This window comes from Danio aesculapii, chromosome 4, assembly GCF_903798145.1.
Source record: "Danio aesculapii chromosome 4, fDanAes4.1, whole genome shotgun sequence".
Lineage (NCBI taxonomy): Eukaryota > Metazoa > Chordata > Actinopteri > Cypriniformes > Danionidae > Danio > Danio aesculapii.
Window position 1 is genome coordinate 54,122,277 of NC_079438.1, and position 27,440 is coordinate 54,149,716.

At 34.3% G+C, this 27,440-nt stretch overlaps 1 protein-coding gene across 3 annotated transcripts in view; it reads right to left on the reverse strand.

Moving 5' to 3' along the window:
• strip2 (striatin interacting protein 2) overlaps positions 1 to 27,440 on the reverse strand; it is a 43,919-nt gene that overhangs the window by 8,257 nt on the left and 8,222 nt on the right. For all 3 annotated transcript variants that reach the window (XM_056456090.1, XM_056456091.1, XM_056456092.1), the window contains exons 2-17: positions 25,733 to 25,802; positions 25,231 to 25,305; positions 21,940 to 22,074; positions 20,023 to 20,143; positions 14,696 to 14,764; positions 13,929 to 14,035; positions 13,698 to 13,825; positions 12,415 to 12,603; positions 10,485 to 10,535; positions 7,845 to 8,077; positions 7,352 to 7,417; positions 7,169 to 7,232; positions 5,145 to 5,216; positions 4,982 to 5,056; positions 2,776 to 2,873; positions 2,551 to 2,677 (exon numbers count right to left, since the gene is read on the reverse strand). In XM_056456090.1, coding sequence (XP_056312065.1) covers positions 2,551 to 2,677; positions 2,776 to 2,873; positions 4,982 to 5,056; positions 5,145 to 5,216; positions 7,169 to 7,232; positions 7,352 to 7,417; positions 7,845 to 8,077; positions 10,485 to 10,535; positions 12,415 to 12,603; positions 13,698 to 13,825; positions 13,929 to 14,035; positions 14,696 to 14,764; positions 20,023 to 20,143; positions 21,940 to 22,074; positions 25,231 to 25,305; positions 25,733 to 25,802 — 1,680 coding nt within the window. The remainder of the gene's footprint in view (positions 1 to 2,550; positions 2,678 to 2,775; positions 2,874 to 4,981; positions 5,057 to 5,144; positions 5,217 to 7,168; positions 7,233 to 7,351; positions 7,418 to 7,844; positions 8,078 to 10,484; positions 10,536 to 12,414; positions 12,604 to 13,697; positions 13,826 to 13,928; positions 14,036 to 14,695; positions 14,765 to 20,022; positions 20,144 to 21,939; positions 22,075 to 25,230; positions 25,306 to 25,732; positions 25,803 to 27,440) is intronic.

A 27,440-nucleotide genomic window follows, 5' to 3' on the forward strand; every position in this document is an offset into this window, starting at 1 on the left:
TAAGTCAACTTATTAGTTTTTACAAATTTAAGTGGATTGAACATAAAAAAAAATTAAGTTGTCCCCCCCCAAAAAAACCCTCATTTTACATAAGCAGTTTGAACAAACAGCCAACATAATTTTTGGAGTTTAAGCTTTCAACAATAAAATGTTTCAAATCAGGAAAGTAACAAACCCCTCAATATAAATCACCAGAATATATATGGGAATAAAACAGGAAAAATCTGGTTCAGTGCATGAGTGGGTTTAACTGATTCAGCCGAGGAACACAGACTCTAAATATGGCAGATTTGGCTTTCCTTTTAGGCAAGGCAATGCAAGTTTATTTACATGGCACATTTCATACACCTGGTAATTCAAAGTGCTTTACATAAACAAGAATAAAAGAATCAAGAAAACAAAAATGATTAAAAGAATTTAAAATGATTAAAAACAGATTAAAATGTGTTTTAAAGGAATTAAAAAGAAAAGAAAGACTCATTCGGTAAATACAGATAAACATGTGTGTTTTCAGTCTTGATTTGAATGTGCCTAATGTTGGAGCACATCTGATCATTTTTGGAAGCTGATTCCAGCAGCAGGGGGCGCTGTTAGTAGCTGTAATTTATAGTAATTTGTAGTAATTTATATGATCCCAGTGATCTGTTAGGTTGGTATTCAGTGAGTATATCTGTAATTTCTTTTAATATCTTGATATTCATCATATCTTTTTATGCATTTAGAGATTTTTTTTAAGTCTAAAGGTTTTGTTTAGGTTACATTTACTCTTGTAGTTTTAAATCTTTATAAGTTTCCTACTTATGTTGAACACAAAAGAGGATTTCATGAAGAATGTTGGCTACTGGGACCAACTGACTTCCATAGTAGGAGCACAAAATTACTATAATGGAAGTCAATGGGTGCTAGCTACTAGCATTTTTCAAAGTATCATCTTTTGTGTTCAACAGAAGAAGAAAAACGCAAATAGGTTTTGTAAAGGATGAGTTTGATTGTTTGAGTTTTACGCCATGCCAGCTTCAACGCCAACCTGATTTCACCATGTAGGACATGTTCCTGTATTAACATCAATGTTGAACCTGGAACAACATTCCAATCAGCCAATCAGAATGAAAGGATACGTTTACTGTTTATGTTAAGTTTTGGCGAACAGTTAGGGCTATGCGCTTCTACATTATTGTTATTTAACTATTATTCCCCTTTGATTTTGTGTATAATTTACAGTTAAGGTTGGGTTTAGGGGTAGATAATAGGTATGGATTACATTTTCAAATGCAAATGATGTTCCAGGATCAACACTGATGTTAATTAAGAATCACATCGTACTTGGCAAAATCATGACATGCCCAGCTTTAATGGCCATTTCCTTGGTGAGTAAATGTTCACTAGAGACATAGATTATATTAAGATTTTACTATTTATTTTCTAAAAACTCTATAAGCGTATTTAGATCAACACTGTTAAAAATCTCCTCAAAAGAATGCACTGCATACAAATAAATTCTCACTGAAATAAAACCAACCCTATCTAATAAAACATGCTTCATAGTGTCATTTTACAAACAGAGCATATGGGAGGATCTGGAAAATGTCTAGAAGTTTCTTCTTCCAACATAAGGGTTTATTTCAGGATGTTTGTCATTTGAATGAGGATGTTTTTAAGGTAACACTTTAAAATAATAGTCCATTAGTTAATGTATTTACTAACATGAACAATTAGTATTGTGGTGACGCAGTGGCGCAGTAGGTAGTGTTGTCGCCTCATAGATCGCTGGTTCGAGCCTCGGCTGGATCAGTTGGCGTTTCTGTGTGGAGTTTGCATGTTCTCCCTGCGTTCGCGTGGGTTTCCTCCTGGTGCTCAGGTCCAAAGACATGCGGTACAGGTGAATTGGGTAGGCTAAATTGTCTGTAGTGCTTGAGTGTGTGTGGATGTTTCCCAGAGATGGGTTGCGGCTGGAAGGGCATCCGCTATGTAAAAACATGCTGGATAAGTTGGCAGTTCATTCTGCTGTGGCGACCCCGGATTAATAAAGGGACTGAGCCGAAAAGAAAATGAATGAATGAACAATTAGTATTACATTTATTATGGTTTTATTCATCTTCATGTTGTTTAAGTTAAATAACGTTAGTTCATGTTAACCCACAGTGCATTAACTAATGTTAACAAGCACAACTTTGGATTTTAAAAATGCATTAGTTCATGTTGAACTATTATTAATAAACGCTCTCCAAGATTATTCATACCTAGTAAATGTTAGTAAATACATTAACTAATCGACCATTATTCTAAAGTGTTACCTTTATTTATGTATGATCAAATTGTTGGCTTGTAAAAACGTGTAATGGACAAATTTTAATTAAATCGTGAGTAAATGATGACAGAATATTCATTTTTGGGTGAACTATCCCTTTAACTGCTTGGTCAACTCTCTTTTTAGTGGTCTTGAAATGAATAGAGCATTGACAGCGAGCCTTTTTAGCAAAACGCAGGGTCACTTCTGCTTCAGGGAGACACAAGGAAGAGCAAATAAAGAGACAGAGGAATGAGTCTGACCTGGTATATGTGGTTGAGTTTGAAGTGTTTGAGCAGCAGTAGCAGGAGAGCTGAAATGGCTTTGACGATAATCTCCTTGTGTCTGTTCACATCAATGCCCAGCTTCATGCTCTGGAGGACGGTGATTCTGTTTCCAAACACAAACACTGGGAACGTTTGCTGTGTGTCTAAAACAAACCACACTGCTCTTTTCACGCTCGGCTGTACACACGCACACAGACTTACGGCATCTCCTCTGGAAGAACATCGGCCAGGATGTTGATCGAATCTGTCTTTGCTTTGGAGGTTGGAGCCGCAGCCAGAAGCAGCTTCAAAAGTGCAATCTACAAAGAGAATAACTAGGTTACTAGGATTGTATGAAGGGATGCATGCATTATCTACTGCACTGTTACCAAATATAATGCATAATTCAAAATGGGAGTCTTTTTTTTCTTTTCAGTCCTGATTTTCTTCAGGAAGACTCTGATATCCTCATAAATAGTGTTGGGGGCGACGCATTACAAGTAACGCGAGTTACATTATGTTGTTACTTTTCTAAGCAATAAGTAACACATTACTTAAAAACTTAAGTAATAATATTCAAGTTATTGTTTTTTTTTACAAATGTAATGAGACTAAAAATTTTATTAAATACGAAAGAAATTAATTTTGATTAATTAATTAACCTAGTCATGTTGAATTTTGTAATTTATTAATTTAACAGGGACAATGCTCATTAATAAACAGTGAAACTGTAAATAAGCCAGAGTTAGCCACGGGGGCTAATTTTCATCGGTTGCCCCCTGCCAGATTTTAAAAGGCAACCTAAAATCAAAAACACATGATCAAACATACAGAAACAGTAAAATTACAAATGACAACAGTATAAAACATCAGACAGAAATAAAAATGGCAGAGCCTTATATTTCTGCGATGGAGGTTTTTTGCATTATTTTGAACGCATCGAAGAAAAAGACAAGGGGATTGTGTCTTATGAACAGTGACTTTACTTAAATAATAAGACAAAAAAGAACAAAAGTATAAAGTGTGCTGTTAATTACAAAGCTCCTCTATTTTATTATATATTTATCAGGTAAGAAACAGTAATGCAATTAGTTACTTTTTTGGGGAATAACTCAATATTATAATGTTCAAAAGCAACTTTCCCCAACACTGATCATAAACATTACATACAAAAAAAATGCAAATGCATTATATTATTGCAAAATATAAATTGCAAAAAAAATTAAGCATTAACAGTTGTGACATCATCGCAGTATAATTTCTAGCAGTCTCATCTATTGACATGATGCTGGTGAACTGCAGAGCTCATGCAAACATATCTATATCAGCATGAGTAAATAATTAATCATTTGTTTTCTCACCGCTGTCATACTTTGTATTTTTATGTTGTTGTTTTTATGAGTGGAAAGTGTGCAGCATATGTATACACATTTATCTTAATGTTAATGTTGCTCTTTTACAAAATAAATCTATGGTGTGCATATCAGTGCATTAAATATTGTTCTGTATCTTATGTGTTATGTGTGCAGATGAAGAGTAGGTTACTGGGTGGAGTTCATTTAGTGTTTTTTTTTATTTATTTAGCCACAGGTGTCACTAATAGCAATGCTTTCTGGATTTTACATACAGCCCTATTAATAATTGCACTTTTTTTTTTAATTACAAGTTTGTTAAATTATCTAAATAGGCAAATGAAACATTTTGGAGGGGATTTGCTGTCAAAAGGCAGAATATATATATGTGTTTATTTTTTCCTCAATTTCTGTTTAACAGAGAGAAGATTTTCTCGACACATTTCGAAACATAATAATTTTAATAACTCGTTTCTAATAACTGATTTATTTTATCTTTTCCATGATGACAGTAAATAATATTTGACTAGATATTTTTCAAGACACTTCTATACAGCTCAAAGTGACATTTAAAGGCTTAACTAGGTTAATTTGGTTAACTAGGCAGGTTAGGGTAATTAGGAAAGTTATTGCACAGTGATGGTTTGTTCTGTGGAGAGAAAAAAAATATATAGCTTAATATTGTATTTTATTTTATTTTTTCATTACGATCATGGAATCAAATGTTCCCCATTTTTATATTGGACATTTGAACAAATCCCTCTCTGAAAAAAATACTGAAGTAAATACTGGCTCAGTGCATAAAAAAAAATCACTTGTTGTATTGTACCCATTGCAGATTAAAACATAAAAGTAAATACAATGCAAGGAATAACAAATTAAATGCATATTTTGTATTCTTTCTACCAGTCTGAAACAGCAGTATAATAAGCCAAAGAGTAGAATATTGACCAACGCATTCAAAATATATATATATTTTCCCTAAACAATTGCTTTATCAGAAAATATCAGCTATTTTCACAATCATCTGACAGCATAAACTTCATCAAAATCAAATAATTAAAGGGGTCACTTACTACATACTGTGAGAGGCTGGGCAACATCCCCAAATACAGAATCTCTGTGGGAGTTTCTTCCACCTCCTCCTCCCCCTGGCCAATTAAAAGAGTTGATTCTGATTGACAGCTTAATGGACCAGTAAGAAATGCAGAAAAACGGTGACGTGTGTGAGTCACTTACCATAGTCATGGGGCACTGCTGCAGCTCGTCCTCTTTCTTGATCTGGACCTCCGCTATAGAGACATACTTGTGCTTCAGAGACAAAAGAGAGAATTTCCATGGTGACCAAGGACACATATCTAAACTGTGATTGGCGGAAAGAGCCACAGTAGAGCATGCATTAAATCACTGGATTTACGTCAGTGCATATCAGCGGCAGAACAGCTGGCAAATCCCATACATTTAATTCAGTTATTAAATACTGCATTAATGTTTCATCAATAACTCACTCACTTACTATCCTTCAGCTTATTTCAGCAATAACTATTCAGGCATATTCACAATAACTGAGTTACTTACAGTTGAAGTCACAATTATTAGCCCTCCTGTGAATGTTTTCCCCAAATGATGTTTAACAGAGCAGGGAAATTTTCACAGTATCTCCTATAAAGTTTTTTCTTCTAGAGAAAGTCTTATTTTTTTTTTATAAAAAAATAAATGTAATTTTTTAAAAACCATTTAAGGTCAATATTATTAGCCCCCTCAAAGGGCACCTATCATGAAAATCAACTTCTGTAGGCTGTTTGGACAGATTTGTCTGTATCTATAGTGTGTCCACTGTCACATTACCATAGTTTTTCTATAACTGCACTTTATAATTGCAATTCAATTATAATTTGATTCCCTTATTTAAACTGTACATACCCACTGCACATGGACATTTGTAATTGTTTATCTATCTGCACACTCCTGATTATTAATAGCATCCTGTACATATATCCATTTATTGTAAATCTGTTCATAGCTAATACAACCTGTATATAATGTTCAAAGTACATCCATCTGTAAATATCACCATAGTTTTTCTATAACTGCACTTTATAACTTACACCTATATCCTGCTATTGCACTGCTGGTTAGACCGAAACTGCATTTCGTTGCCTTGTACTTGTACATGTGTAATGACAATAAAGTTGAATCTAATCTAATCTAATATTGGAGTGATGCAAACCCAAAAAGTCTCTTTTTGTTGTTGCTACAGGGACCCAAATCCGAGTGATTTTGAGACCCACCACATTAGGAGTGACATAGGAGTGCAGTTTTCCCCGCATAACGAACTGATTGACAGGCATTATGTTTCTATAATATCATGTATTCACATGTAGACAGAACATTTTTTGCAAATAAACTGCGATTAAAATATTTGTTACAACTCTCTGTGATTTTTATACGTTTAAAATGTTTTTAAAATGGCCTGTTTGTAATAAAGACTGTAAAATAAATCACTATGTAATTCTTAACTGATATAATCACCACGGCTGCATGATGTCAGTAACCACTAGTGTGTGTGTGTGTGTGTGTGTGTGTGTGTGAACTGCAAACGGCATTTGTGTTTCAGAAACGCTTGAATAGACTCCACCACAAATACATGGAATAAACTTCCTTGGTATCTTTGACCAATGAGCTGTATTTCAGCTTCATCTGAGTCGGTCTCTGTCACTGACTGCTGTTTATCTTACATAATGCATGATGAAAAGCAGACACGCACGTGGGAACGGTTGGCGGGGAGAAACAGCTCATTTGCATTTAAAGCCACAAGCTACAAAAACAACTACAATGTACTCAGACACCAAAATGGGCAGATTGTGGAAGCTATAATAAATTATCTGATGAGTATTTTGAGCTGAAACTTTACAGACACATTCTGGAGACACCAAAGGCTTATCTTTCATCTTGTAAAATAGGTGTCTACAGTACAATGATTGTCTACAGAACAAACTATCATTACACAATGACTTGACTAATTAACCTAGTTAAGCCTTTAAATGTCACTTTAAGCTGAATACTAGTATTTGTAAAATTAGAAACGAGTTATTAAAACTATTATGTTTAGAAATGTGTTGTAAAAAATCTTCTCTCCGTTAAACAGAAATTAAGAGAGAAATATACAGGAGGGCTAATGATTCAGACTTCAACTGTGTGTTAATCTCTGATGTTCAGTAAAATATAATAATAGTAGAAAATAAAAGTATTTCCATACTCACCAGTTTCAGAGTCTTGACACTCTCATGTATAGGTCTTGGTAACCCAACCAGAGTGTCAATGTCACTGAAATAAGATCAGAAAGAAAACTGTATACTGATTTAATGATGACGAAGGTGACCTTTATTACAGTTTATCATGGATTCATAAGCTTTGTGGCCTGGGAGAATTGATCGGAGACTCACTTTCCCAAGGTGAAGCCAATGAATTTGTTTCTGCTGGTCTCCAGAAAGTGCTCGATGTCTTTCTCTCTGCAGGAAGAAGGAAATTGATAACCTGCTATAGTCAACAACAATAGATTCTAATATATAAAGTAAACAAACGTATACAATTGAGGTCAGAACATTCATTCATTCATTCATTTTCCTTCAGCTTTGTCCCTTATTTATCAGGGGTTGCCACAACACAATGAACTGCCAACTATTTCGGCATATGTTTTAGGCAGCGGATGCCCTTCCAGCTGCAAGCCAGTACTGGGAAACACCCATACACACTCATTCACACACGCACGCACTATGGTACTATGGAAGGTTTCGAGCCAAAAAGATTTCAACGGCTGCACACACTTCTACGTGAAAAATAAAGTCAATAGTAGTTTGTCCGATAGACAGCTGTCCAAATAGTTAATTTCATGGTGACTCTGATCTTCAGATTAGATGCAAAGACACTGTATGGTACCTGACTTTGGGGGCCCATGGCAGGCCCTTGGGAAAGGAGAGTCTCTCAGTCGGGGGCCGCAGCGGTGGAGGAGGCGGAGGAGGCTGAATAATTACGTCTCTGTCCAGAGGATCCACTTCTCCTTCAATGCCGCTGTCCACATCCTCTGGGTCGTCCTCTTCATCCCGGGCGTCATCGTTCTTAAATGGGTCCCGTTCGTTGTAAGTGTCCAGACTGTCCTGCTTGACCAGAGGCTGCAAGAAGGGAAGGAGGAGTTCAAATCATGTTGCACATATTTTATACACGAATCAAGACCCTGATATTGAGTTTAATAAATAATTGTACATTTTTTAAGAGTTAAAATCAAGATGCCCCATTTAACTAAAACTGACCTCATATATACTGTATAAAAGACTGAAAACTGAAGTGAAGTATATTGAATACAAGCAAAATGTGTACTTTAATGTTTCAAATCACTGTTGTGAAAATAAAACATGGAATATATGGGTGAAATTCAATTGATATATTTTAAATAATATTTTAATATTTCTTAAATAATAATTTTAATAATTTTGTTATATTTTAACTTATTTATTTTTTATTTTTGACAGAAAGACTTATATCAGGGTCATGTGAAATTCTTTTCATAGGTTCTTCAGGAAATTTGACATTAGCCATATTATGTTCCCCATTCATTGTTTACACTGCAAAAATTGACAAAATTTTTGCTTTTATGCAGTACAAATCCCTAGATATTGTTAAATAAACACACACTTACTTGAGAAGCAAAAATACGCATTCCCAGCAGGCACAAGACGTTACCATGACATCAGATTGACGTTGTACCCCAATGGCATGGGGATGTTGTATTTTTTAAGGAAAGGAAAACCAGGTTGACATTAAAACCCAACGTAAGGCCGAAGCCAATGTCTAACAACCAACCTAAAATCAACCAAATATCAACATCTAATGATGTTACAGCTTGACATTGTGTGGATGTTCCCACTATGACATCTATCAGATGTTGGAATTTGGTCGCCGTACCAGTCGAATAAATGTCAGTATTTAACGTCAATACTGGTTTAAGACATTGGAGTTTGGTCATTTTCAAACACAACCTAAAAATCAACCAAATATCAACGTCTAATGATGTTACAGCTTAATGTTGTGTGGACGTTACCAATATGACGTCTATCAGATGTTAGATTTTGGTTGCCATATCTAATGAATAAATGTCAGTACTTGACATCAATATAACGTTGGTTTAAGATGTTGGCTCGACGTTGGACTTTGGTCACTTTCCAACACAACCTAAAATCAACCAAATATCATTTTCTAATGATGTTGCAGCTTGACATTGTGTGGACGTTACTAATATGACGTCTATCAGATGTTGGAATTTGGTTGCCATACCTGATGAATAAAATGTCAGTATTTGACATCAATATGATGTTGGTTTAAGACATTGGAGTTTGGTCATTTTCCAACACAACCTAAAATCAACGTCTAATGATGTTACAGCTTAATGTTGTGTGGACGTTATCACTATGACGTCTATCAGATGTTAGATTTTGGTTGCCATATCTAACGAATAAATGTCAGTACTTGACATCAATATAACATTTGTTTAACATTTTGGCTTAACGTTGGATTTTGGTCAGTTTCCATCACAACCTAAAATCAACCAAAATATCAACGTCATTATTGGACATCAAAATAACGTTGTCCTTGGATGCTGACTAGATTAATTTCTGGTCACCTGATGTCACTACCTAAATCTAACCTAATATTAACGTTGTGTGCCTGCTGGGTTGTTTCCTGAAGAAATCATTGCAAAAAATGTTAATTATACGCATCTCTCTATTAAATTAAATTTACTTTTCATACAGCACTAGCATTTTTTTTCTTGCTTTAAGCTTAAACTCTCTTAATAAATTTGCATCTCAAGAATAAGCATCTCAATTTATTTTGATTCATGAATGCAAGGCAGTAATACCAAGTAAGAAAAAGCTTTTGCAGCGCAATCTTTTTGCAGAAACTTACCGTTTCATCAACCTGCAAATAATAAGCATCACAAAAACAAGCACAATCCTTGATGCAACTTTGGGAACTCCTACATTCAAGATACAATGCAGCTCCTTTTTTAACATTCCTGTGCAGATTCAGTTCAGCAAAGGCACAAAAAGACACGTTCTTTACATTTCTACTGTTTGTGCAATAGGATGAATGGCAAGATTCAGAGCAAGCATCAGGCATGAGGTGCATTAGTGGAGCGTCACCGTTGTTTCCAGTGCAGTCAATGTATGAGTGTATCTGTGGGCGGGACTAAGGCCATGAGCAAAGGTGACTCAGCTGTGATTGGTTGAAGCCATTCTGCTAGCTAGTGGGAGCTGGAGTGTTTCTAGTGGATCTCATTGACTGAGAATATGTGGAGAGATGTTGCAAATGGAAAATAGGAGGAGAAAGAGAGAGAGAGCGAGAGTCTTGCTAATGTCCAGTAGCCATGGTCAGCTGTATCTCTCAGAAATCCCTTCCCACCCCACACCAAAATCAAGTTTTAAAGGAAAAATAACAAACTGCTGTGAAGGAAAAGAAAGTGGAGGAAGTGCAAGGCCAGCCCACAACAAAGAGAATGCACAAAAAGGGGTTTGGGGTAAAGACCTGTTTCTTGGCATATGGACTGTCTCCTTCCAAGCTATCAACAAAGGCACTCTGTAGGGACACAAGGGAGAGACGGGGATGAGCCAACAGGACAACCAAAAACCCAGAGAGAAAAACGGGCACAAAGCAGGGGGAGAAAAGGGAGAAAGGGTAACAGAGACAGAGGGAGACAGGAAGGAGAAAGGCAGAGGAAGGATAATAACTGCACTGCAAAAAAATGTTTTTAAAGATTCCTCGTGTTTTCCAGCACAAAAATCTAAACAATATTGTATGAAGATACACTTGAACAAAGAAAAGCATAGTGTCATAAAGATATTTAGTCTTCTTTTCTGAAGTTTATGCTTTCATGAAATTCAAAAACACAGCTAGATTTTTAATTAACAACAGTAAAAATCTAATGTTCATAGTAGCTCAAGTTCAAGCTAGTTAACAATGCATTAACAGATGTTAACAAACATTGTGGAATAGAATTGAATAGAATAGAATGGAATCTACTCATAAAATTAAATAAAACTGAATTAATTAGAGCATTAAAGAATTGCACTGAATAGAATAGAATAGAATAGAATAGAATAGAATAGAATAGAATAGAACAGAACAATACAGAATAGAATAGAATCTGTCCATAAAATTAAATAAAATAGAATAAATTCTAGCATTAAGAAATTGCACTGAATAGAATATAATGGAATAGAATAGTATAAAATTTAACCATAAAATTAAATAAAACAGAATGAATTATAGCATTAAAGAATTGCACTAAATAGAATAGAATAGAATAAAACAGGAGAAAATAGAATAGAATAGAATAAAACAGGAGAAAATAGAATAAAATAGAATAAAACAGGAGAAAATATAATATAATAGAATAAAACAGGAGAGAATAGAGTACAGTAGAATTGAATAGAATGTAATGTAATAGAATAGAATGTAATGTAATAGAATAGAATCTGTCCATAAAATTAAATAAAACAGAATAAATTCTGGCATTAAGGATTTGCACTGAATAGAATAGAATAGAATAGAATAGAATAGAATAGAATAGAATAGAATAGAATAGAATAGAATAGAATAGAATAGAATAGAATAAAACACGATAGAGTAGAATCGAATAAAATACAACAGGATAGAATAGAATATAATAGAATAGAATAGAATACAATCTGTCCATAAAATTAAATAAAATAGAATGAATTATAGCATTAAATAAATGCACCCAGTAGAATAGAATAGACTAGAATGTCCATAAAATTAAATAAAGCACAATAAATTATAGCATTAAAGAATAGAATAGAAAAGAATAGAATAGAATAGAAGATAATTTGTCCATAATACTAAGTATAAAAGAATGCATTATAGCATTACATAATTGGACTGTACAAACCGTGATTTATGTGTAAAATAGAATTGAATAGAATGCAATTCAGTGTAGAAACAGCATAAGATAAGCAGTGATTCATCTGTGTAATATAATAGAACAAACTATTAGTAGATATGAAACTACCATTGACTAAGATGAATAAACACTGTTCTACTGTAAACAGTTTTTTCCCTCAGAAAAGAAGAGTTCGAGATATAATTTTGCTATTAAAATAAATGTATCTCAATGCAAGAATGCTTAGATATTTGTACGGGAAAACTAATCACTTGATGAGGAAATATATTTTGTTGCAGTGTGAAACCTGCTTGTGATTGGTCGATGATGTAGATGCCCTTCTATTTCACTCTCATTATTTTTAAGGGTAATAGTGTGGTGAAACACAGGCATCTCTTTTAAAGTCTGTATACATTTTGCAGGCTACTGTTATACTTTAGTGGGTTTTCTATTTCACATACTGATTGTATGGGATTGTATCCTGCTGCCAGAGTGAATAACACCTTCACGTGGTTTCTGCTAGTCGTTTGAGTGTTTGTGTGTGTGTTGTCATACCCGGCGGCTCCGGCGTCCTCTTTTCTGCTGCTGCTGTTGTTCAATAAGCTCCATGGCTGATGCAGGTGGAGAAGCGGCCCGCATGTTTCGCACCACCTTAATGCTGTCCTCAGGCAGAGGTGGCAAGTTCAGATGATCTCTCATTCTCACCTTCATCTCCTGCAGCTCCTCGAAACCTCCCAGAGTGAACTAACCAACATACACACACACACAGTTATAATTTAATGCATCCTTGCTGAATAAAATTATTCTTATATTAAAATATGTAATGCTTTGAATTGCAGTTTATATAATCTAATAGAACAGAGCATAAAATAACAGAGCAAAACAATAATGTTACTACACACACAGTTATAATTTAATGCATCCATAATGGATGAAATAATTCTTATATTAAAATATGTAATACTTTGAACTGCAGTTTATGTAATAGAACAGAACTTAAACAATTATGCTACTACAGTCTGCTTCATTTCATTTCACATATAGATGATGTTATATTATATGTGAATAGGTGAAACTGCATAATAGAATAGAATTTTAACGTGGAATAAAATAGATTAAAAGCATAAGACAATTGCACAGGATAGACAATGATTTATCTGTTTTGTAGAATAGAATATAATAGAATAGAATAGAATAGAATAGGTCATCTATATGTGAGATAGAATAAAACAACGTAGACAGAACCGCATTCAGCATATAAGTGGTTTAACTGTGAAAAATAACAGAATCTAACAGAACAGAACAGAACAGATTAGTATAGAACAGAACAGACTAGAACAGATTAGAATAGAACAGAACAGAACAGAACAGACTAGAACAGATTAGAATAGAATAGAATAGAACAGAACAGAACAGAACAGAACAGAACAGACTAGAACAGATTAGAATAGAATAGAATAGAACAGAACAGAACAGAACAGAACAGAACAGACTAGAACAGATTAGAATAGAACAGAACAGAACAGAATAGAATAGAATAGAACAGAACAGAATAGAACAGAACAAAATAGAACAGAACAGAACAGACTAGAACAGATTAGAATAGAATAGAATAGAATAGAACAGAACAGAACAGAACAGAACAGAACAGACTAGAACAGATTAGAATAGAACAGAACAGAACGGAATGGAATAGAATAGAATAGAATAGAATAGAATAGAATAGAATAGAATAGAATAGAATAGAATAGAACAGAATAGAACAGAAAAATATAACAGAACAGAATGCAGATTCTAAAATGGAACAGTGCGAGAGTGATTGGGATGCTGAGACTGACCAGTATGGTCTTCCACAGCAGGAGCAGCACTTTCTTCATGGGGAAATGAGGCGCATTCATGCTGCAGAACTTGGTAACCATGGTGAAGAGGAGCAGTGCAAAGGGCTCTCCGTTATAAAGAGGTGAACCTGAGATGAGGAGCGAGGTTAATCAGCACACCATAGAGAAGGTCAACAGCCAATCGCTGCCAACACACACACACAGCTTTCTGAAGGTCTACATCTTCCTCACCCAATTCTATTTTGAAGGCCTCTCTGGCAGCCTTCCTCTCAGGACTGTCACTCTCCATCTCCACACGAATGGTCTCAACCATCAGATACATGATGCTCAGAAGAACCCTTCAGAACACAAAGAAAATGGACTCACTTTGAAGTCTATGTGAAATCTAAATTTACAATGCTTATTTTGATTGTGCACATGGCTATTCTTTAAGTGAACAATTAATCTGTGTAAGTTATTCCACTGGAAAAATAAATCCACTGGAAAAGTAATCTTCAATCAAAATCTGATCTTGAGCTTAAGCGATTTGAGTGCTGCTCATTCTTTTATGACACAAGTTTAACAGCATCAGCCACGATATTTTTAACCACACCCATCTTACGGTTACTTTGCTACTAGTGAACGATTCACAAAAAGAAAGCCCCACCCACTACTCAATATTCTGTTTAAGTTGGAAGTACAACAACATACTGAAAAACATTGTCTAAGCAACTTCCAGTACTGTGTGTAAGAGTGTGTTTTATAAGAGTGTGCATCTCTGTGTATTGTGACCAAGGGTGAGTATTAGCCTTCTACAGTACATTCAGCTAAGGCTGCAGCATTATTCCGTTACAGGAAAAGCACATTTAGCTCTCAGTTTTGTTTATTGGATACGTTGAGCATTGGTGGAAAGAGCATGATGGCGGATGAGGATAGATTTTGGCTGGTGTGAAAGGCAAGCAAATGCATTTCTGTGAAGGGGAAAAAAAAAGACAAATCAGTCCCAGTGGGCATTTTACCTGAGTTCAGTGCTGTCTGCCAGAGAAATGGCTGGTTTTCTCACTGCGCTGCTGCACGCCTGGTTATTACTGGAGGAAAAGAGAAGGACACTGAATCAAAATAGAAATGCATGAGGCTACATAGCAAAAGGGATTTTCAAAGCAAGTATTTCTGGTTCTATTTTAGCATAACATTCAAACATTTATACACCAAGATACATTTAACTGAGAAGCAAAGCAAGAATACAATGAAATAATGAAATAGACTTCATGCTTTCAAGACCTTCCAAATGTTCAAGAAAAACTAATATTTTTCTTTCATTTAAGTTTTTTTTTAAAGAATTTCTTTTTAAATGTCGGTTTTCGATTTAGTTATGCTACATAAAGATAAACTAAATAAAATAAAAAATGTTACCTGTGAATGTAGTGGAAATAAATTTTAAAATATATGTTTTATTTTAGATAATGGTCATTGATAACAACTCAAATTTGAACAGCATTCAATAACAACATCATTCATAAGAAGAAGAAGAAGAAGGGGAATAAGAATGATAATATTATTAAAAATAGTAACAATAATAATAATAACAATAAGAAAAAAATTATAAGAAAATTTTAAATAATAAAAAAAATAAGAACATTTTGATTAATAAGAAGAAAAATAAGAAGAAAGCAAAAGAAAAAAGAAGAACAAAACAAAAAACAAAAATAATAATCAGAAAAAACTAATAAAAACAGAAATACAAATAAAAATAAGAACAAGAATAAGAATAAAATTAAGAAGAAGTAGAAGAAGACGGTTTTAACGTTATGGTTTTATTTATAGTGGTAAGACACAATACTTTGCACTAAAAAAATACACCCCATTAGCATCTTTTCATGAAAGCTACATCAAAATTCTACAACCAGCCAATTATGTTATGATTCCACGAAATACCATGCAAATGAGAGTTTTTTTTCACAAACACGCCATGCGTTGTAATTCCTTACAGCACAAATACTAGGTCACTGCACCCGACAAGCTGCCAACCAAAGCATTTACCATCCCAATCTGGTGCTCAACTGAGTATGAACAAAGACTATAGAATACACACATTTAATGCATAGCCGCAAAATGACTTATATTGGCATTAATAACTGACATTATTGTATTTAACATGAAGTATTGTTTTCTAAATAACTATATTTCAGCTTTTTTTTTTGTTTGTTTTAACCATGAAAGCCTTTTTCACCAGAAAACAAGAAAATTCTTAAATTTATTGCTGCATAACATAACGTCTTATAAATTTTTATCATCTGAAACACTTACTTAAATATTGCATCAAAATCAATTAAAAACAAACAAAAAACCCTTTAAAATGTAGTGATTTTTTAATATAATAGACTACAGAATACACACATTTACTGTATAGTAGCAAAATGACTTCACATTAAGTATTGTTTTCTGAATAACTTTGTATGTTTTTTTTTTTTTTTTGGTTTGTTTTACGCATGAAATCCTCTTTTTTACCCCAGAAAACAAGAAAAGTCTTAAATTTAACGCTGCATTGTCTTTTTTTGGTAAAAAAAAATATATATAATCTGAAAAATTAACTTAAATATTGCATTAAAATCAATTGCAAACAAAAAAAAAACTTTAAAGGAGTGAATGCTTATATTTTTGTATAATAGACTTTAGAATACACACATTTACTGCATAGTAACTTAAATATTGCATTGCATTATAATTGACTTAAATATTGCAGACAATTGAAAACAAAAAACACTTTAAAGTAGTAAATGTTTATATTTTTATATTGTATTGCATTAATATTGACAAAAATATTGCATTAAAATGAAAAATATTGCACACAATTGTAAACAAAAACACTTTAAAGTAGTGAATTTTAATATTTTTAATATAATATTTTATTAATATTGACATAAATATTGCATTAAAATGAAAAATATTACCTACAACTGCAAACAAAAACATAGTGAATTTTTAAATTGTTATATAATAGACTATAGAAATAACATTTACTGTATAACGTAAATATAGCATCGCATTAATATTGACTTTAATATCGCATGAAAATTGTAAATATTGCATACAATTGCTGACAAAAAACACTTTAAAGTAGTGAATTTTTATCTATTAGCTCCTCGAGATCAGTCATCTAAACACTGCAGCCTTAAAGGGACTTTGATATGAATCAATAGGCAGAAAAGCTGGAGGGCTAATTGGGCGAATTATGCCATAGTACAGTGCAGAAGATGCAGAGACAGAGTGTGGGCTGAAGAGACGACGGTACAAAAACATTAATCTCGCAGGCAGGGGCTTAAAAGAGGAAAGGCAGGGTGACCAGGCTATGTTTGAAGAGGAGATCACAGACGGACGGACGCTCTTTAACATAAGAGAGATGGAGAAAATAAAAAGAGAACGCGAGACAGGTGGTGGAGGATGAAGAATGGGCTTATTATGGAGAGATGGCATTGGAGAGAGGATTGTGCAGTATTGATGTTGCTTTCAAGTTATGGTTAATGGTGTGATTATTAAAAGCATGATTAAGTAAAATATTATATCTCGAATATTAAATAAATAGGCATAAAATTGAAATGGGCAAAAGATAAAATATATAGTTTAGGATAATATTATCTAGTATAATATAATATAATATAATATAATATAATATAATATAATATAATATAATATAATATAATATAATATAATATAATATGATATAATATAATATAATATGATATGATATGAGATATAATATAGTAAAAAAAATATAGTATATTATAATATTTAATAATATAATATACAATACAGCATAATATTGTATAGTCAAATAAAATAAAATAAAATTAAATAAAATACGCTTCTGTGATATTTCTGTCATAAACATTCTCAGGATTTAGTACGGTAATGAATATGTATATGGCAATGTTGATGTATTTGGTCTTGGTGGAATAGATCTGCTACGCTGCTGCCGCTGCTGCTTTGATTATTATGGCAGAGCAAGTACCAAGACCTGCTACTGCCAGTATATACAAATACATGCCGTCTGAGAATAAAACGCACTCCTGCTGCAAATATAATGTAACCGCTGTAGCAGATCTAAACACAGGTGGAGCTGGGGTGGAGGAGGGTCTTCGAAAACACGCCACAGCTTAAACAGCGTAGAATGATGAAGCTTTTAGAAATTTCACTATTCAGTCTTAATTAATTAATTTGATCACTTTAACTGAAAATTACTTAAAGTTTGTTGCCAGACAAAGATTTATAGTTTTTTTTCATTAAAAATTATGTTATAGTGACAGGAATGAGACTCAAGGTCCAGATAAACTCCAAGCGAAATTGCTGAATAAACAAGTGTCAGGTCATTTCAAACAAAATCAAGCTGAAAGTCAAAAATTTGTTGTTCGAAACAGCTTTCCAAAATAGAATTTCAACAAATCCACACTCAAACAATCATTGGTCAATCTTGATTATGTGGGTATGGCTAAGTTTGTGTCTCCATCCCAGATGTTTTCAGAGTCAAAATAGGTGGAGCTTTGGAGGGGGGATTTTTCCAAAACGAGTGAAATCGGTCTATTTATTGTAAGGTTGGATCAGTCTGATTGGATTATTACTGATTACATATGAGAATCTAGCCGTGCTCAATCATATCACGTGCTCCTCTCGAAATTAGTTTATAAAACTTCACTTAATGAAAAGAAGACTTTTTATGTCTAATTACAGATTTCTTTTATCTTTGCCATGATGACAGTAAATAGTATTTGACTAGCTATATTTCAAGAGTATAGTATTCACCTTAAAGTGACATTTAAAGGCTTAACTAGGTTAATTAGGCAAGTCAGTGTATAACGATGGATTGTTATACACTGGGGGTTAATAATACTGACCTTAAAATGGTTTAAAAACCAGCTTTTATTCTAGCCAAAATAAAACAAATCAGACTTTCTCTAGAAGAAAAAATATTATAGTAAATACTGTGAAAAATTCCTTGCTCTGTTAAACAAGGATGGTGAATAATATTGACTTCAACTGTATATAATAAACACTCCGATATAGTATATCAGAAGGTTTACTCTTACAGCTCATATAGCTAATCTGCTGCAACAGAAACAAACACTAACCCTAGCTATTATGTATGTGCAATAACAAGAGTGATATCTCTCTGAACGGCATTAAAAGATCCATTAACATGGTAGTGAACTTAATGTGTGTAATTAGAGAAAGAGATCACGCTCTCTGCTGCCGTACACAGCGGGCATTAACAGACAGAAAAGAGAAAGCCGTAGGTCTTATTAATACAGCACCCAGGAGATCTCCAGAAACACAGCAGCTTTTAAACACTGTTTCACACACACACACAGGGGCTGCACGGTATTGGAAAAATCTAACATTGCTATATTTAGTTATTCTGCAATATATATTGTGATAAGAACTCAATTTGATCAGATGACTTGAATAGCTCTATTTGGAAACTATTTATAATTTTAGATTGATTGGAACGATTCTGTATGGGAGGCATCTGAACAAATATAATAAACAATGTACAGTATAAGCATAGACAAATACAATAAAGAAAACAGTCTAACAGTATTCGGGTATACAGGGATTGAATGATCAAATGTAAAATGATAATGCGTAGTCTTTATTGTATAAAAAAAAATGTAAATAATTAATCGTTATTAAAGTTACAAACAGTACTTTTTATGCATGATTGCTTTTAAAATTGTCATAAATCAAAGGCTTTAAAAACACATACAAATGATCAATTATAATCCAGACTGAATATTGAGTATGCTCGTGATGTGACTATTGTGAATGATTACATTGCGATATCAATGCTGATGTGATATATTGTGCAGCCCTAACACAATATGAACGAATGAACGAACAACGAACGAACAAACAAGCGAACCAACGAACCAACCAACTAACCTACGAACCAATGGACGCACGCATGAACGTACGCGCGAACGAGCATGCATGCATGCACGCACGCACAAATGAACGAACGCACACACAAAAATGCACGAACGTACGTACGCAAGCACGCACGATCGAACGCACAAACACATGCACCCACGAATGCACGCACAAACAGACAGATGCACACATGCATGCATGAACACACAGACGCACCAACGCACGCACAAATGCACACTCGGACGCACGCACGCCGTCATGACTGAGTTGTTTCCTCACATACACTCACACACAGTCATGACTGAGCCGTTTCTAACCTGCTTCCTCAGGAGAAATAGAGTAAAAATAGAGTCTCTTTTAAACACTTCCCTCTGTCGGTCTCTTTCAGTCTCTCTCAGACGGTCAGAGAACTGCAAACACTCACTCAATCTCCATGCTGAGCAGCTCCAGCAGAGCCGTGAAGATGCCCATGTCATACAGCAGAAAGACATTGTGTCGAGACCAGTAGAGGACGTCTGTCTCGGTGTCACATTCATCAAACACACCTGAACAGACAAAAGAATAAGAATTATATTACTATATATTATTATCTACAGCAGTGGTTCTCAAAGTGGCGGTCGGGACCCCCTGAAGGGTTGCAGGACAATAGTAGAGAGGGGGGGGGGGGGGGTCGCTTGGTGATTTCCAAAAGTCAAATAAATTTTATTAAACTATTAGAATTGCCATATTTTATCCATAACCCGAACAGTGGTTAATAGTTACATTAAAAATGCAACAACATGCAAATGAAAAGCCATCAGCCTTTAAGTTTATTTTCATAGTATTTGTGTGTTCACGTTAGTTTAACAACACGGCATTAGCATCAGCTACAGCAGATTGATTTTATAGCACCAAGTTAAACTTTCTGACACCTTTATGGCAATCAAATACATAAAAAAGAAATCCAGGCCACAACTGAACACTGAGGATGATCTGTGAGTGGCGGTCTCCAAAATTAAACCAAGAATAGACTTGTGCTGAAAACACTGTGTCCACCAGTCTCATTAGTTGATATTAAATTAAACAAATTAATAAATGACAATAAAAATTATTTGATTATTGCACTTTGTGTTGTCAATATGCTCGTGTTTATATAGGCCTATTGCTGTGTGTGCAACATTTGTATGTTTATAACCACCTCTGAGAAATTTGGGGGTCACGAGTCACTGGCACTGGCTGAAAAGTTTGAGAACCATTGAACTACAGAATATTTTGTAATATATAACGATGAAATTGCAAGTGTATAAGAAAGAGTTTCTTTTATTTAAGCCAGAATATTCATAATGTTCAGTGATCATTTTCATTATTGCTAAATGCATTATTTTTGTTAAATTGAATTTGGGCAAAGAAACAAATACTTCGCTACAATATGTGGCATTTATATATGCATAAATAAAAGGCAAACAACCTACAAATCAGAAATTAGAAACTAAACAACACATCAAACTTTGTCATAATAAAGAATGAGCTTTAGGAAATTATTAAAATATATTAAGACAATTACTAAACACCTTAATGATCTTACGATAAATTTATCTTTGGTAACACCATGATAAGATTTGACTACTTGTTAGCTACCAACAGTGGAAAAGTCAGCATTTCTTCATATTATGCAACATAAACATTTACAAATAATAAAAAAAAAAAGAAAAGAAAAACTAATCTAAATTTTAATTAACTACATTAAACAAAGATTTAAAGGATAGTTCACCTAGAAATGAACATTTTGTGTTGAACAGAATATAGAAACTCTAAAAAGCTTACAACCACTTAGTAAATACCCAGCAAGCATTTTTTTGTTTTTAAAAGATGTCTAGTAGATGTCTAATAGACGTCTAAACATAGTCGTCTCGGCTAAAACAAGGCTAAATTTGGGCTGTCAGAGAAAATCTAATAGATGTCAAAGAAAAGGCCAAAACTAGACTAGTCGTCAAATAAACAGAAATGAAAGACTACATATGAAGTCTGTCTAATCTGTCTATTTGTTTTGGGCAATTCTTAGATGTCTATTAGATTTTCACTGACAGCCCAAGTTTAGCCTTGTTTTAGCCAAGATGACTGTTTAGACGTCTATTAGTTGTCTATTAAACACAAAATTGTTAGCTGCACAGGGAGTACATTTAAAATCTTGGCAATAAAAAATCCCTTTAATACTGTAATAAATATCTTTTCTCATTATTGGGAACATATATGCCACCTTATTATAAAGTATTACCATAATTCCCTCTTATTTTCTAGTGAAATACCCGTTCTCGATGAGATTCACCCACTTCACTGCGGTTCACAAGTGCTTTATTCATACCTTGGGCCAAATAGAGGATGGCCCGTGCCACTTTGAGCCTCTTGTCTCGATCTGTGACTTCCAGTGCATCCAGCAGCCGCATGACATACGCCCGCTGCTCCTCCACACTCAACTCCATCCACCGCCGACCCTTCACTGAAAGAAAACCAGACATCAAGCATTTCTGTCATTCCTCCACCAGCTCGCATTCTGCTTCCTTACTCACATGTGAGAAAGATTAGGCAGGATTTGTGTTGCTCAAACACCTGGCACACATGAAAACATACGCTTGCTTCACTGGCCACACACATATATGCACACACACACACATACATACAATTGAAGTCAGAATTATTAGCCCCCCTGAATTATAAGCCCCCCTGTTTATTTTTCTCCCCAATTTCTGTATAATGGAGAGAAGATTTTCTTCAGCACATTTCTAAACATAATAGTTTTAATAACTAATTTCTAATAACTGATTTATTTTATCTTTGTCATGATGACAGTAAATAATATTAGACTAGATATTTTTCAAGACACTTCTACACAGCTTAAAATGACATTTAAAGGCTTAACTAGGTTAATTAGGCAGGTTAGGGTAATTAGGCAAGTTATTGTATAAATATGGTTTGTTCTGTAAAAAAATTAGCTTAAAGAGGCTAATAATTTTCATCTTAAAATGGTTCATAAAAAATTTAAAACTGCTTTTATTCTAGCCGAAATAAAACAAGTAAGACTTTCTCCAGAAGAAAAAATATTATCAGACATACTGTGAAAATGTCCTTGCTCTGTTAAACATCATTTGGGAAATATTTAAAAAAGAAGAAAAAAAAACAGCATAACAGGAGCACTCTAAAAGGGTGGAAAATGACCATGTTGACATTCCAAGTAGACATCAGCCAGAAACAAATAAGAAAACTGATCTCTCTGGATGACATCGACTTTCAAAAGTGCAAACATGTCTTGTAAGTGACTCCATCAACATGCGACGTGTAGTTGTTCAGATTCAAAAAAACAAGCACACTGCATATACAAAGAGACAAAAGCTAACATGACACAGGTGCTGAGTGATCCAGACTTTGGGCTTTTCTCCATTTTATAAGAACTGCAGTGCCACAGCAAACACAGAGAGAGAGAGAGAGAGAGAGAGAGAGAGAGAGAGAGAGAGAGAGAGAGAGAGAGAGAGAGAGAGAGAGAGAGAGAGAGAGAGAGAGAGAGAGAGAGAGAGAGAGAGAGAGAGAGAGAGAGAGAGAGAGAGAGAGAGAGAGAGAGAGAGAGAGAGAGAGAGAGAGAGGTGACATTGAGCTCATGCACACAGGGTAAAAGCACACAAACACACACTGTAACTACATACATTTGTTATAGAAAACTGCACAAATATGCTGACTCTTTATTTCTGTTCTCCTTCAGACTCAGGTGTAAATGTTAAACCCGAGAGCGTTTGGTTAATCAGTCACCTCTCTCTCTCTAACACCAAGAAAACACACATTCACTCTCTCTCAAGCCCTCAGCACTTATTCAAAACTGCCAAATATACTTTCTCACACACTAAAATGGACTTGTTTTTCATTATAAACACTTAAATCAGGATACATTTACTAGAAAATGATCTTAAAGGGTAAGTTCACCCAAAAATGTAATCATTTACTCATCCTTGACTTGTTACAAACCATTTTTTGTTCTGTTAAAACAAAAGAAGATATTTTGAAGAATGTTGGAAACCGGTAACTGTTGACTTACACAGTATTTGTTTTTCCTACTATGAATGTCAGTGGTTACAACATTCGAACATTCTTCAAAATATCTTCTTTTGATCTTTTCATCTTAGCCAAATAAACTCAAACTGCTTTGAAACAAGTCAAGGGTGAGTAAATAATCACAGGATCTTTGTTTTTGGCTGAACTATCCCTTCATGTGGAAATAATAAGAGAGTTTAGGCTTAAAACAAGACAACGTAATTATACTTTTTATATATAAAACTTTCCAACAGGCACACAACGTCATAAGATGTTAATATTAGGTTAGATTTAGATCGTGACATCAGATGACGAAAAATTAATGTCTAGCCAGTGTATAAGTATAATGTTATTTTGAAGTCAAAGAACGACGTTGATATTTGGTTGATTTTAGGTTGTGCTGGAAATTGACCAAAACCTGGCATCATATTGATGTCAAATACTGATATTTATTTGTCAGATGTGGCAACCAAAATCCAACATCTGATAGACATCATAGTGGTAATGTCCACCCAACAAGCTGTAACATCATTATACGTTGACGTTCGTTTGATTTTAGGTTAAACATTGGACATTAACGTTGGCCTGACGTTGGGTTCTGACATCAACCTGATTTTCATTTCCAAACAAAATGCGATGCGCACTCATGAAGCACATATTAAGTGTATATTATTCATCCCATACAGAAATGTTACTAATGACTACCATATTATTATTACACAGAAAATTTGCATTTTATTCATTCATTCATTTTCCTTGGCACCACATCGGAATGAACTGACAACTATTCCAGCATGTGTTTTATGCAGCGGATGACTTTCCAGCCACAATCCAGTACTGGGAAACACCCATACACACACATACTCATAGACTTTATTCAATTTATCTATAGCGCATGTGTTTGGACTGTGGGGGAAACCGGAGCACCCGGAGGAAACCCACGTGAACATGCAAACTCCACACGGAAATGTCAATTGGCCTTGCAAGTACTCAAACCAGGGACCTTCTTGCTCGGAGGCGACAGTGCTAACCACTGAGCCACCATGTCACCCAAATTTGCAGTTTTCTGAAGAAAAATCTTTATTAATAATAGTAAATGTGTTCTCTACACTGAGGTGTTACCAACTTAAATTGTAATAATGAAGTAAGAAGAATACACTTTAAAATGAAAATATATTTTATGTAATTTAATTTCTCAAATAAAATGTATTTTTATTTCAGAATCAGTGAAATGTGGCTATTATATTTAGTAATATGTATATTTGATCCAATTCATTCATTTTCAATTGGTTTCTATTTCAAAGGTCCTCACAGCGGAATGAACCACCAACTATTTCTGCAAATGTTTTATGCAGCATATGCCCCTCCAGCTGCAACCCAGTACTGGGAAAAACCCATTTACTCTCACATTCACACACACACTCATACACTACGGCCAATTTAGTGTCTTTAATTCACCAATAGCGCATGTCTTTGGACTGTGGGGGAAACCGAAGCTATATGATACAATGAAATAACAAAAATACTGATTAAAAATATGCATTTATTCACAGAGAAAAAAATAAAACATTATTACCATGATTCTTGAAGTCTTCCTCAAAGTAATCTCGGTTTAGGCTGAACTCCGGTTCCTCTGTGTAGCTGTACAGCTCTTTGAGCGAAGGAGACAGAAAGATATATGGTTAAACAAAAACCAGCACATAACAATGGCTTCAGATACTGTAGTAAAACTGATTCATTAAAGATTCATTGGCATTTACAGCCAAGTCTTATAGAAGAATAGCAGCCAGACATCGAAAACAGCTCTGTGCTGCTTTCATGCATCCTTTTGAAAGGTCTGTTCAGCCTATATTTTCACCCAAATATACAATTGAAGTCAGAATTATTAGCCCTCCTGAATTATTCACCCGCCTGTATACTTTTTCAACACATTTCTAAACATAATAGTTTAATAACTCATTTCTAATAACTGATTTATTTTATCTTTGAAATCTTTAAAAGAAAAGACATTCACAGGAGGCCGAATAATTCTGACATTAACTGTATATAATACATTGGTTTTTTTGTCAGTGTCTGACCTGAGAGTTCTGCGGTGAAGCTGTCTGTGTCCCCATATTCAAACTCCAGGTTCGGGGACTCCATGGACCCCTGCGGATCAGAAACAGATAACGACTGACTGCACTGCCAAAACAGAAAGTGTCAAACATCCTGAATCGTCAACTGCATATTCAGGTCTTTCCACTATTTCTGCAGCACATGCTGTTCAGTGTAACTATGCAAATTCAGACAGGACACAGTACTCAGCAATCCAGGAAACTGTGTAGTGGATTAGCTACCATTTCCAACAAAGTGTGTGTGATTTTCATCATCTGAAAATAATTGTCATCTTAACAATTTGTGAGCTGATATTATGGAGTCATTGTTGTGACCCTTGAGCACAAAACCACTCTGTTGCATGGGTATATCTGTAGAAATAGTCAAAAATACATTGTATGAGTGAAAATGAACAAGTTTAATTTTATTATTGTAAGACTAATTTCTTAAAAAAAACATCCTAAATAGATCTTTCTTATTAGTAATATGCACAGTACATATGCAGGGTTCCACACAATTCATTCATGTTGCCCCAACACAAATCAATTTAGTTAACATCACGGGCGATTTATTTTAATTTTAGGGGGCTCAGCTCCTTATAAGGTAAAAAAATCTATCTATCTATTTATCTATCTATTTATCTATCTATCTATCTATCTATCTATCTATCTATCTATTATATTTATAAGTAGTAATTTCATAGTAATACACTTAAAAATGTTTCTTTAATATGGGTTGTATATAGTATTCCACTGTATTACATAGACAGGCATAGCCATTTGAGTTCTGAATAAGCCAAATAGGCTCAACCCACCTGTTTACTGTAGTAAAACCACTTTCAAATGCATTTTTTGTTTCCATGTATTAAATAAATAAACTGCAACTTTTCTATTTAAATGACACGCATATAAATATAGATTTTTAAACTTACAGGCTAATTCACATATTTCACGATCTGAATGATAATAATAAGTAGAATAAGTAGAAGTATTTTTTTAATACTAGACAACACAAGGTGTCTATTGCTGTCAGTGACTCGGTGACAGTTAAAGCGAGTACATTCTCTAAATGGTTCTGTCACTGTGTTTAATCCTTTCTGTGCGAGACTGTATGGTATAGTTAATGCCACACGAACTGTAAAATGTTTAATATTAGTAGTTCATTTTGAAATATAAATAGCGAAATGTTCATTAAGAGTTACATTTTTCGCTGAAGGAAACTATGCTGATGAGGTGAACGTCGAGAAAACCCGACTGCTCCTCCGTGACATGTGGATACAGGTGATACAAGGTTATCTAGGCTATATCAAAGAACTGCAAATAAGCAGATATTACAACAGTTTATCAATAAACAAACCTCGTGCTCTCGCTGTCCACAGCTGTGGTTTGCTGATCAAATGAAAAACAAAAGACGGAGAGGAGCCGAATTCTGCCGCCATTTTCTTATCAGATTTAAAGGGGACTGAGGCGATAATTTAGTGCAAAGATTACGAGCTAATCGCAAAATTTTTAGGGGGGCTGAGTAGAAATATAGGGGGATTACAGCCCCGCTAAAACAGGCCTAGCAACGCCCATGGTTAACATAACAAATTGAAAGAGAATTGAACATCTCCACAGTTGTGTTAAGCTCATTTTAAATAAGCACTTTGAACATGCAGCAGTTTTCTTTATTGCTAAGAACTTATTTTATACA